This window comes from Triplophysa rosa, linkage group LG7, assembly GCF_024868665.1.
Source record: "Triplophysa rosa linkage group LG7, Trosa_1v2, whole genome shotgun sequence".
Classification (NCBI taxonomy): domain Eukaryota; kingdom Metazoa; phylum Chordata; class Actinopteri; order Cypriniformes; family Nemacheilidae; genus Triplophysa; species Triplophysa rosa.
Window position 1 is genome coordinate 1,628,097 of NC_079896.1, and position 14,189 is coordinate 1,642,285.

At 37.7% G+C, this 14,189-nt stretch overlaps 1 protein-coding gene across 1 annotated transcript in view; it reads right to left on the reverse strand.

Annotated features, from left to right (window-relative positions):
• Positions 1-7,693, reverse strand: part of cbfa2t2 (CBFA2/RUNX1 partner transcriptional co-repressor 2) — a 29,858-nt gene extending 22,165 nt beyond the window's left edge. Inside the window, 1 exon segment of the mRNA XM_057338427.1 lies at positions 7,611-7,693. Coding sequence (XP_057194410.1) covers positions 7,611-7,638 — 28 coding nt within the window. The 5' untranslated portion in view covers positions 7,639-7,693.
• Positions 7,694-14,189: the final 6,496 nt, after the last annotated feature.

The window sequence follows — 14,189 nt, forward strand, 5'->3', positions numbered from 1 at the left end:
ATACTAAACTAGTATACTTGACTTGTAGATTAAGTGCACTTGGCTTGTAGTTGTGTTTACTTTTTTGATTGAGTAGACTATTAAATACTTTTTTTCACATAGTTTTACATAATGTCTTACAAACTCACATGTTCAAGTTTATACTGTAACAATATAATATAAACAATATTTAAACACTAAGTATGATGTTAAGTTAAAGGGACAGTTCACCCAAAAATGAAAAATCTGTCATTGACTCACCCTCAGGTTGTTTCAAACCTTTATAAATTACTTTGTTCTGATGAAAACACAGAGAAAGATATTTCGAAGAATGTTAGTAATTTTCAGTTCTGGGACATCATCCACTACCATAATAGAAACAAATGTTACTTTTTTTTTGTTCTGTTGAACACAGAATGAGATATTTTAAAGAAATTTTGACTACCATTAAATTTTTCCTACTATGTTAGTCGATGATGTCCCAGAAGTAAAAAATTGCTAACATTCTTCCAAATATCTTTCTCTGTGTTCATCAGAACAAAGTCATTTATACAGGTATGAAATAACACAAGGGTGAGTAAATGATGACAGATTTTTCATTTTTGGGTGAACTATCCCTTTAACAAAGAAGTTTTTAAGAACTTAAAAACTTAAGTGTAAACCAAAACCGTAGTTTACTAAGAGTATACTTCAAAGTGTACTTTCACAAACTAAAAATGTGCTACGGGTATTGAACTATTAAACTATCTGTATACCTATAAGTTCACTTAAAATATTGTTGCAGTACACAAACGAACATAGCTGTAGAACAATTGTGTACATAAAGTTTGCTACTGTTACACTTGAAGCATACTTAAAAGTATTTAAAAGTACACAAAAAACATAGCTGTGTGTGTAGACTAGTTGTTTACTCAAAGTTTACTACTGTTACACTTTAGGCATACTTAAAAGTATACTCATACACATACACTAATAAATGTGCCAATTTACACCAAATCAGCATTGAAATAGCACACTTACAAGTATACTACTAATACAATGATATTAATTAACAATTTACTATCAAGTATACTTGGACTTTACTTAAGTATACTCCACTTCAAGTATACTTCTTTTCGTAAGGGTATTATGGCTATAGCCAGAATCAATATGAAAACAGCTTGAAACTTGTTTTGGCCAAAGTCTGTTGCTTGTCTTCATCTCTCGCTCTCTTTCAGCACACCTGTGTTTTATTCTGAATTCTCAGTCCATTTTTGGATGGCCTCAAGGCAAGAGAGCAGCTGTGTTTTTGGCGCACACACACACACACACACACACCTGTGTTTGCAGGTGGTTGCGCTGCTATATGAGATAACACCTGGAGAGAGGGAGAGAGATCCAGAGAGATCAAACCCGCAGGGCTTTTTGCTCCATAAACCAAGGACGTAATTATAGTTGTGCAGATAAGAGAACGAAAGGAGATATCGCTTGTGTGTGTGTGTGTGTGTGTGTGTGTGTGTGTGTGTGTGTGCGTGCGTGTGTGCGTGTGTGTGTGTGTGTGTGTGCGTGTGCGTGCGTGTGCGTGTGTGCGTGCGTGTGTGTAGGCATGCCTTCCCTGAGGTTGGATTGCAGGATCTGTTCTGGCTTGTCGAGACCTCAGATTCCCACAATCCCTTTGGCATGTTTACTAGTGTTGGGATGTCCAAGGCAACGCTAGGAATGGAACGCTTCGTAAGAGAGAGTGTGCATTATTTAACACTTGATGACATCATAACATCACGTCTGTGGCATTCCAGTTGTCAACTTGTAAATTAATAAAAACATCTTTCTTGTATTCAAATGTCCTAATATCACACAGTCCGATGTATAGTAATAATGAGTCAAGATGTCTAAAATCATGTCACGCTACGAACGGAAGGTCAAGTTGAGCCCACTGCATTGTGGGATACAGCATTTTGTTCTCATGAAACGCAAACACTGAATTCAATGGCTGATGATGAAGGTCATATTCAGTTCATGGGAGAGATATTACAGCCCACACAACAACAAAAACAGACAGAAATAAAGAATCTCATTCATTCACCCGTTCATTCAGGAGCATGACTGCCAACTTGACATGAGAAAACTGTACTGGGTCATTCAATGGTGACAGACGTTCTGTTTAATATGACTGTAGGGTCTGAAGCATGAGAAACACACACGCACACACATCAGGTCTCAATGTCAACGCTCTGGTGAGGTTCTCACAGTCTGGGCTCAAGGAGATTCTCATCGTCTTTTTTTAATAGTTCATCGACACTGACAGCGACAAAACAGCTGGCTTTTCCATCAAACATACAGAGAGAGAGAGAGAGAACCAGAAAGTGAGAGCGAGAAAGAGAGAGAGAGAGAAAGAGAGAGCGAGAGAGAGAGAGAGAGAGAGAGCAGAGAGAGACAGAGAGAGAGAGAGCCTGGAGAGAGATCGAGACGGCAAGAAGAAGACGAGAAAAAGAGCGACAGACGAGAGCGCAGAGACATAGAAGAGCTGAGAGAAAAAGGACAGAGGTGGGGAGTAGAGAGAGAGAGAGAGAGAGAGAGAGAGAGAGAGAGAGAGAGAGAGAGAGAGAGAGAGAGAGAGAGAGAGAGAGAGAGAGAACTGTAAATGACATATTATTTGTATATGTGAATCTCATTATTTTACCAAAAATATAAAAAATTTAAATATTATAAATATTGATCTTTGTAAATATTTTGATGATGAAAAAGAAAAATTCAGAGGCATTTAAACTTGCATTTTTTGTCTTTTTATTTATCGCATTATGGCAATGACAGAGATATATTGTTATATTTTTTAATTATTGTATAATAATTATATTTATTGTAATTTATTATTATCCAAAAAAATGGAGGATCATGTGGAATGAAAAATATACTCATAGCTATATTAAAGAAAGTTTAATGGGTATTAAAAAGAATCCTAAACCAAACGTCTCCACAAAGTCAAACTGATCAATATACTAAATGATGCTCTTTTGAAAACAAAGAAATGCAAAAAGATTTGTGCGAGAAATTAATTTAGGGTTGCGTTTAGGAGATAGAAAACACTGTTGGGGGTCAGTATAAAAACAATAGAAGTCTATATCAATTCCCAACAAAGAAACCAAAACAAACCTGCTGTGTGTGTGTGTGAGGGGATTGTGGGGGTCTTTAAAAGTTTGACGGTGTGATAAGCCTCTTTCACAAGCTTTTAAACTCTCCTCCCTCTGATAGACTCCATGACTGGCGTCTTTGTCTGTCTTCATTCTCCCACCGTTGGAGAAATCTGCAGCACGCTTAGAGCCAATCAGACGTACCGAATTAAACCCACCAATCACACACGCAAGAGAAGAACTCAAAACTCCAAACATCAGGAAGCTTCTGTTCATTAATCTCTTGTTTCCAAAGCATCTTTAGAGCTGATAACCATCAGCCATTATGAACAAACTCACCAACAACCGAACAAAGACATCACGCATCAACGCTCCAGGGGTCTTGGACCCTGCGGCGGGCATGCCTGCCGATAGAAATCGACTGGGAAAACATGAAAAACAAGGAAAAATGTCTCTAAAAACTAGCTTGAAATGTACAGATTTCACATCACTAACTAGACCTGAGAGCTACAGCCGTGTGATTTTTACACCGCTAAAAAATAACACATGATTTTGGAATAACACGGGAGTGAGCACCATGACGACAGAAGTTTCATTTTGGAGTGTCCAAACATAGCCAAAACCCATCAGGTTAACTCAAAGCAAACTTTCATGATGGGAGCCAGCCATCGGCATATAAGGAAATCTGGAGCGGACTTCTCTAAACAAGGGTCAGAGACCCGACTCCAGGAGGTCCGGTCTCATAATAATCCTCGTCTCCAGCAAACTGACATTCTGCGGGTGAGAGTTGGGTTCGCTCTGGAGCCTCGACATCTGGATTCCATCTTACCCGGCCTGTCCGCACAGCAGTGAGCGACGAGAAACATCTGGCGGAGCTGATGACAATTACCACGTTGTGTTTGCCTTCGTAGATAATCCATCCAACACACACATGCACACAAACTCAGGAGGGAGGGCGACGAACATGCGGCCCGCTGAGTAGCTAAACAGCAAAACGGGGTCAATCACACACACATTTAAATCATATTAAACACTTTTAGTCTGTATTTTAACTTTAACTTAATGCAAGTGCACAGAGATGAATAAAAACTAGTGTGAGGACACTGTACCGACCGCATGGGCACCATCTGCTTTATTATGACTGCGACTCATGTTGTTTGGTTGATTGTTAATAGGACACAGATCTCCACAGCTTTAAGGGGAGAACCGTGGAGCCGAAGCGGGTCGTGACTGCTGTGGCCCGGAGCTCACTTAAACACTAACAGCTGCTAAAACCAGAGAGGAGATCCATGCTTTATTCGCCGCCCGCACTCTCCCTTTCTGACGTGCGCAAACTCTCCCACGCGACCCGAGCGGCTGGTTGCCAGCGCTGGAGACCCCAGCGGCGAGAGCCAAGACCAATTAAAGCGCTAATTCAAACCTGAAGGGCCCTTTTGTCCTGCGTTTCCTTTCTTCAAGCCAGAGGATAGGAATCTATAACCACCCCCAACGCCAACACACACACAAACTTCATCTCCTTCGAGAAGCCCAGCCAAAACTGAAGGGGAAAAATAGCCCAAACGCCAAAAGCCCCAGAGCTGCAAAAGACTGAAATTAAAGGAGGATGAACGCAAGCATTTAACCTGACAGGTTTGTGGGCAAAAGCATCATTTTAACCTGACGCCACCAACAAAAATATACAAAATACAATGGTGGTACCCATGCTATGCTACAGTACTGGTCATAAGAGGCAAAAAAATAAAAAATAAATGAATCAATAAAAGTATTTATTAGTATGTGACCTTTATGTAAATGTTCGCAAAACTGTAATGAAAACTGCACAAAACAGAAAAGCACATTTTCTGACAATCATAATATCTGTAATTTTTATGTAGGTATGTGGAGATGATTGTATGGCTACAGACAAAAACAGTGGAACGTTCACTGTGGAGTGATGAAACTACATGGCCTGTGACGCCCTCTAGTGGAGCAAACTCATCAAACACGAGGAGAAAAAATCTTAGATTTAATCGGCAGCACACCCACACACAAACAGGAAATGTCGCAAATTCTCACGAGATTTCAGAATACGTTTTTATTATTTCACTGTAGGCTATGTTTATTATATATGTGTTCAATATAAAGCAAACAAATGTGTACATATAACCTTTTATGCGATTTTGAAAATATTATTTATCGTTGAGAAATTGCTCAAGCAGCGTCGTCCAAAGCATTTAAGGTGGCACAGCAGCATATAGATATAATTTTATTGCAACTGAAATATTGTTGTATTTATGTCTTCACAGTAATTAAAAAAATATATTAATACTGTTTTGTAAAAAATAGCTGATGACATTATCACCTGAAAGAGTCCACTAGCTCCACTGGACCTATTTATTCTGTTCTACCTTAAAGCATCCGCACACTCGGACTCCTTCCACTACCGTCACTTGCACATAGCCTGTTTTTTATTTAAATTATTCATAATTGTGATGATAGTGTTTGTAATGCGTTTGACAGAAAATTGACAGATAAAAGAAAAGGGTTTGGTTGAAGTGATAACTACGCTATATGCTTCTGTCAGCTGGCTTTCTGATTGGGTATTGTTTTGTTCCACGTGACAATCAACAGAGATCTTGTGCGTTTGTCCTCGGGGTTTCCCCCACACTTCAGAATATTTACGATTCGCGATCGGGGCGGCTCCGATGTTCTTCCGATCAGGTTCATTCACTCTTAACACACACCACAGACCACACAACAGGAAAATCTGATAAAATAATCTTTAGAGCCGTTTAAGATCATCGGGACTTTACCTAGGATTGTCGGAATGGGAGAAATCGGCCCGATTATTTTGTGGTGAGGCCCCGGCATGATAAATCCGTGTAGGCGGTGTATGAGCTGGGCAATTCCAGCGTTATGGACGTGACATTTTGCGTTATGGACGTGACATAAAAATGCTCAGAGAATGAATTTGTTACTATTATATTGAACCATCTGTTTATATTTTACTGAACCCTTGTTGATAGAGTCTAAACATCAAAAAATGTCAGTCTATGAAAAAAATGTATATTTAAAAAAGGGAAATAAACATGGGACAGGGACGATAAACTTTGTAGGATTTCTATAAAATAAAATGCACAATCCTGAAGCAATAATACCCAATGAATGGAGAAGGGATGCCTCTTTATAGAACATAAAATAGTTACTTTATATTCATCATTTTCATGTGTCCATTTATGAGGAATGTGTAGCGTTATGGATGTGACAATCCTGAAAATGGCACTTACCTGACTATGAAAAATCATGCACTAAAAATAAAACAAATGCTTTAGAAAATTGAAGAGAGATCTCACATGGGTATTTGAACCACCAAATGTTTAAATCTGTGCTGTTACCATAGTAAAAACCGCTGGTAAAGAATTCGTTTTTTCGTGGTAAGGTTGACATTTTCACGGAATTGCCCAGCTGTGCTCAAAATTTAAAGAGACAGTTAACCTTTAATTGAAATCGCCATGAAAATGTTTTATGTTATATACATTTTATCTATGCCATAATTGTGTTAACAAAAAATAACAAATTATTTTTACGAGCTGAAAGGTAGAAAAAATATGAAAAAAATGTTTTCATTCCGTTATTATATACAAAAACGAGACAGATGAGAGTTACACACAATTTATTACCATTATAAGTATTACCATAAAATATACCACATTGGTACCTGGTGGTAATATCCTAGTTCTCTGCTGTGCTATAGCATTTATCGTTTCATTGTTAAACAAAAAAAACCTGTCATGATGAATAATGGCTAACGTTACTATCCTACAAATCACAAAAAGTATTGTAATAATACTGTGATAGTGTCCGGTTAGGTCATGATACTAAAATTAATTTACCATATTGATAGCATTAGCATACGCAAAACACGATAAAAACACTGGTACATTTTTGCTCCGTGATGCCCGTTTAGAATCATAACCAACGAAGCGCGACTCGAGAATGATTCAATCGTTTGAATAGATTCTTGGCCGGTTGGCGATTCAGTCTAAACGATTTCTACGGTTCACTTACAGACGCAAGCGTTTGCGCCATTTTCTCACATATAAAAACATGTAAAAACAGAAAAGGGTCATTTTAAAACGACGAGAAGCAAACTCAAGCAAGATGATTCGACAAAGCTAGCCAGAAAAAAAAAGAATCATATCGCGCCTCAGAAACGAAGATATCCACTCAACACCTGTGAGAGGCGTCGCTGCAGCCCGCAGGTAAAGACGTTCATCAACCAAAACAATCAGCCTTTCCCTTACGAAAAGTGGTTTTATAGGGGAATATTAAATATTATACAATAAGACATAAGAGATTCACGTGCATTTTAAAATACACAGTCAATGATGTGCTTGTAGTTAAAGATTCAGATACAGTTCTCGTCAAATCCAGCTGAAGGAAATGTGACAGTGTTTCTCAATGTCACCTCAATGTTTAGCAACCGATTCTTTTTCAGTAGTGTTCATCACGTTTGTTGAGATTATGTAAAACTCGCGCACTTACATTGAGAAGATGCTGCAATCCCAACCATTCTCTCGAGCTGCTCCTCTGTGTGTGTTTTCCACTCCACTTTACTGAGACATCCACTGACTGACACAGTCGCGCGCGTGCGTTTGTGACCTCATTACAGGAGGCGGAGCTGTTGGTGGTTCTGTTGTGTTTACATATTCATGTACCATAGCATTTACATGTCCCATCGTCCAAATGGCTTTATGCTTTCCCCTAATATAATAATAATACATAGGTCCACGCCAATGATTATTTTTTATTGTTGTAATATTATCGACAACTCGTCATATCAAGATTTGTTTTCTAAAAAACATATTGATAACAGAGTGGGAAAAAATGACTGTGTGTCTATTGATCTGGATTGAGACAGTTGTTAAATAGTGCTTTTTTATCCTTATCCTAATTTTTTTTGTACTTTTATTCTTTTCAATAACACTGAAAGTCGTTTTGATTGTTGACCACACTTTTATCATCCATGTGCAAACGAAGATGAACGAATGCTGCTATAGATATTTGCATAAAATAACACTCAAATACAAGCAGGTGTTTTTAAGCCGGACAATGTTGTGTGGTTAATGACTCGTATAACTCATGTAAGATTTACCCAATTACCCATTCTTGAAAAGAAAACAGGCTTTGTTCACACTAAAGAGAAAACATGATTTCTTCTTGATTTTTTACATCAACTGTTCAAACTGGAATTTATAAGTATGCAGATTCGATTTTGATTTTTTGTTAGCAGTGGTGTAGTTTTTAAGCATGGCCAGAATGCCCAAGTCAATTTATTTTGCCCATGTAATTATATATGTTTATATAATCGGTGCATTTTGTCACCGTCATTCTGCATGTTTAATTTCAGATTTTTTTGTCCTCACACGGCTGATATAAAGCACATTAGTTCTTCCTTTCAGCATCTGAATCATTTGCCATCAGCATCTTTGCTGTAGCTTTCAGTTTAACGTTGCATCAGGTGCCGTAGACAAGAATGGGTCTCCATCTATTCATCCAACAGGATGAGACCTCCCCCCAATCCCTCCGCACCCCCACACACACATGCCACGCGTTCTTTCCTCGTGTCCCCCCACGAGTCGCCACCTGCTCGTGTGTATGCAACACAGCTGCTGACCGACAAGAACAAATTAACACCCACCGTCCTGGAGTGAGGGGGATTCTGCGTCTCCTCCGCCGGGAGCCGTTTCATACCTGCTGTATTTGTGTTATACTGATGGCTAGTCAATAACGTAATGAGTTAAGACTGTATCGGTAGCAATTAATTAAGACTCATAAAAACAATTTGAAATGATGCATAAAACAAATTCTCTCATCGTCTTTTACCCTCATCTGGTTGAGACTCTTTTTTCAATGGAACACTAAAGAAGATATTTTGAGAAATGTCTCAGCGGTTTTGTGTCCATACAATGTAAGTCAATGGGGTTCTGTGTTGTTTGATTATCAACATTCTTCAAAATATCTACTTTTGTGTTCTGCAGAAGAAAGAAAGTCATACAGGTTTGAAATGACACGAGGGTGAGTAAATGATGAGAGAAAGTCCCCTAGCAACATCACAGCAACCTTTGTGCGACACTCATATTTTTTATAAAATGTCAAATTCTGGTTCGTCTTCTAATGCGATGATGTGCATTTCAAGGGAAGGTTAACACGTTTCTCCTTCTCAATTGTTTTTAAGCGGTCAGACTTTGAGGATCCAGACAAACAAACACAAAAGATGTACAAACACTGCCGTAAGTGTGCTGTCTATGAATACTGCGTGTATGACTCCCATCCTGCCTTTGTGATGATAATTCGTAACGGGCAAATGAAGCAGCGTTTTCTGAGAGGGTGAGCATGTGTTACATCAACAAAGACAGGCATGAATTAAACAGAATGACACGAGTTAGCCTGCTGATATGACTCGTGTCAACGTGTGTGTGTGACAGCTGGGGTTGTGTCTCTGTGTGTGTGTGTGTGTGTGTGTGTGTGTGTGTGTGTGTGTATCTTAGTCACTGGTCTATTTAGCCCACTAGTAGGTCTTTCACAATGCAACAGCTTGAGAATGACCCAGGCATGCGACGCACACACACGCGCAACTGCATCACAACAAAGGGACCGTCTGCCTCCTTCAGCGGTCTGTTCAACTGCTTTTCCTGCTGCTCTGTTCCTCTGTGTGTTTGTGTGTGTGATTGTGTACCTGCTGTTCTCCTGCGATCTAAGCAAAAGGCTGAGGTCACAGAGGTCAGCAGGCAGACGCCTGGTTAACCCTCCAGGGTAAAGACATCTTCATACACACACGCGCCACTTACGCAGTAAGATTATATATGAGCAGATGGCAGCCCGCGATGTTGTCTGATGATATAAAGTACCTCTTCACAAATACATATATTTACATTTCATTTTTTTATCAGTGTAACGCACACACACAAACACACGGGGGTGGTGTTGTTGTACTCCGTCTCACTTCGGACCGCCGCATAGCAAACAAAGTACAGTAGCTGTCCACTGTGGAATTTTTAAAACAGCATTTTTATAGTCTTTTATCATTTTTGTACATGCAGTTTATTCAAACACATGAAATGATGAAATTGTTACAGCACAGGATTGTTGATGTGTCACTTTGGACAAAAGAGTCTGTTAAATTAATACTAAAATGTACAGATAAACAGCATAATGATCGCAACAGAAATGTGTGTCTAGCATCCCAAATAAAGACAATTATACATCTTTAGAAAAACCAAACACCACGTACACAAACAAAAACAGCAAAGGTACAAAGACAGACAGAGAAGTTTAAGAGGTCAGACAGACAGAGAGGATTATGAGAGCAGATGGTTTAATGACGGTAAATACACAAACCATTATGCAAATGCACATGAATATATAAATATCATTGCATACGTTTATTATAGTATGCATTTGTACCATGGTGTTCTTATATGTTATGATTATTATTGTACAATAGTACCGTCACAGTGTTCATTTGGTAAGAATATAAAGGTTTCTGAAATGTTCTCCATAAAGAACCTTTAACATCAACAGAGGCTTTTTTTGCACAGAAGGTTCTATGCAGTGGAAAAGGTTCTCCAGACTATTAAAAGGTCTTTTAAGAACATTTGACTGAAAGGTTATTTAGGGACACAAAAATTATTCCTTAGCATAGCTGCTGAAATCCTTTCATAGCACCTTTTTTTAAGCATTGGTCATTACCACATTGAAGTTTAAACATAGATTTACCATGTTATGAATATCACAAGTAAATTGAAAATGATATATTACAGACTATACTGTATATGAGATTTCTAGATTAAAATGGCATTGAAAGAGCTAAAACTGAGCAGTAGTAAGCGTCAAATGTAAGTGGCTTCTTTTATATCCTGATAATATTTAGAATATGGTTGTATTCCTCCCAAACCTGTGTTTAATAACTTAAACTTAACTTAATTAAAATGAATTATAATGTTAAATGGTCAGAGGGTGTAAATAAAATGTCTAAATTATTGTTTTTTTGTTTTGTTATTGTATGTATGTTTTGTGGGTGGTTTTCATGCCATATTCCACAATCTTCTTATTGTTGGGCAATATTGTGTGTTAAAAAGTCATGCAAATAAATAATTTTAAAAAAATGTAATAGATTGAACTAAACTGAACTGAATAGATGAACTACAGGCCGGATCTTTGACTACAGTGCCACCTACTGGAAAGAAAGTGTAAGAGCATTACTCAGCCATTAAAGGGATAGTTCACCCAAATATGAAAATTATGTCATGAATTACTCACCCTCAAGTAGTTCCAAAACTGTATACATTTCTTTGTTCTTTTGAACATAAAAAAGATATTTAGAAGAATGTTAGCAACTGACATTTCTGGGGCTGTCAAAAAATGGTAGTCGAGTGTTTGTTTTCCTAAATTGCTCAAAATATCTGCTTTTGTGATTAACACAACCAAATATAGGCTATATATACAAAAAAATTCTACTATGGTAGTCAATGGTGCCCCAGAAAACTCTGTCACTAACATTCTTCAAAATATATTCCCTGTGTTCATCAGAACAGAGAAATGTATACAGGTTTGCAACAACTTGAGAATTCCTGACAAAATTTTCATTTTTGGGGGGTGTATCCCTTTAACATGATAAAAAAATGTTTAAAAATGACAAATATGATTTGTATTAATTCAACTATTAAAAAACAAAGGCCCAGTTTCACAGACACGGCTTAGCTTAAGCCAGGACTATGCCTTAGTTGAATTAAGATATTTATGTCGCTTTTATAAAAATACATTACTTGTTTGCATCTCGAGACACAACAGTGGCACTGATATATTTTAAGATGTTTCTGAGCAAGTTATATTCAGTCAAGACAGGTCACACATTCCTTTTAGTCTGGGACTAGCCTTAAGCCTTGTCTGTGACACCGGGCCAAGTTGTTACCATATAAGGTGATTTGCAACCACAAATTACAGACATTCATATATAATATAGATCTATAAACTTTTAGAGTAAAGCCAGACAAAGGTAATTATATTAAAAATATACAGTATAATCACATGATCATATTCATAAACCTGCATGTGTTCCTGTTACTTTATTGATGGAGCATAACATTACCAGTGGATAGTTCATGGGTTCGATCCCAAGGAAAACACGTGTATAGCTTTGTAAGTCACTTTGGATAAAACAATCTGCCAAATGCATAAATGTATACATGTAAAATACCATGGTACTCCAAAGAATGTATCATTAATCAGAAAATACCAAAATGTCACCATGGTGTCATCTCCAAGCACGGTAAAACCATAGTATGTTGTAAGTGCAATGGCAGACCAACATGGTAAACCACAAATGAGAATTTCACCATCTTTTGCTCTTTAGGGATCAGACACAACCTACTTAGGAAGAAAGAATGATGCGTGAGTCATAAACTCTCCAGCCAACTAATTAGGCCATTGGAGTATTAAATGTGCTGTACACTAGTGTGATGTTTAAAACTCTGGAGAAATGATGTCGGGTCACACTGTGCATTGTCACGGCCCCGTCATATTCTTCCCAAATAAAACGCGAGTCAGGAAGTTTTAGTAATGCATTTGAGAAATGGGCATTATCTGGTTTGGTTTATTGTAAAACATCCCATCATGTGTCATAAAGCCAAACGGTGGTTGTAAAATCTCTCAATTATCTGCATTGATATGTGAGTAATGGACTAACTTTGGTTTCTGTCCTATTAAAAAGACATAGTCCAACAGAGACAGTTTAGTCTCTCTCTAAATACTTAAACTCTAAGGCCCGGTTTCACAGACCAGGCTTAAGGCTAGTCCCAGACTAAAATGAATGTGAGACCTGTCTAAACTGAATGTAACTTGCCCCAAAATATATTAAAATATATCAGTGCCATTGTTTTGTCACAAGATGTTCACCAGTAATGTATTCTTCTAAGGTATTTTTATAAAAGCGACATAAATATCTTAATTCAACCAAGGCATAGTCCTGGCTTAAGCTAAACCGTGTCTGTGAAACCGGGCCTAAAAGTATTGTGGCATGAATGTTTGTAATGGGCTTCTGCACTGCTTCCAGAAAGAGAGCGAGTGTGTATTTAGGTCGGTGTCAGTGTTGGAGTCTTTAGTGTCAAATGAGGCAGAATGTGGAATCCGTGAGTTTCACACATAAACAGACTCATTCTGATAATGAAGTCTAATGGTCTCACGCTGGTGTCAGTGTAAACATGGCATTCTTGCACAACATTAGCAGGAGTCTGAAAAAGAACTTTCCAGAGAAATTACTTTTACAGCTTTCTGTTGTTTAGATCGTAAACAATACTTTAGTACTCTGTGTTAGTTGTATGTGCTAAAGCAGACATATTCCCTTAAAACATTTACCACTGTAACTGTATTTTGTGTTAGAAAACCCTTATGAATACCCTTTCATTTAAAACTTCTTTTTTTGTCAATGCAGTTTCTTTTACAAATCTTTCTAAAAATTGTTTAACCTTTTGCTATGATCACTGTGCTTGTTTTTGCGGATTATGAACACCAGTCACCGTAGTCATCTGCTGCTTTGAGAGGAATTATATATTTTCAATGATCTTATTTTACTTATTTTTACATATATTTTTAATTGTTTTGACAAAAACCACTGAGATTGAGTTCAGAATAGGAGCGAAAGAGGTTTTGGTTTAGTTTCATTTAGAGGAGGGGTTATGTGCCCCCTTCATAATCTATGTCTTATATCTTTTACAAATTCAATACAAATGAGTGAGGGAGAGAGAGGTTTAGTGTGTGTGGAGGAGAGGGAGAAAAATAAAAAATTGAGAGAGAGTGTTTGGTGCAGAATGTTTTACCAATGTTGATAACAGAACAATCTGTTTCAGACCAGCACTACTGAACATAACCAAATTGAGCATAAACCAAATTAAAAAAGAAAGTACAATTTCATATTTGCACCATTGGGAAAAAGAAAGTAAAAAACAAATGAAGGGCCCTGAGGGCCCTAACAGAATCTGCAAGATTATCTCTTACACTGTTAGAGACACAAAGCGGACACAAATACAGTCTCGACGTAAAAAAAGTATTTATTCTTGACCTAGC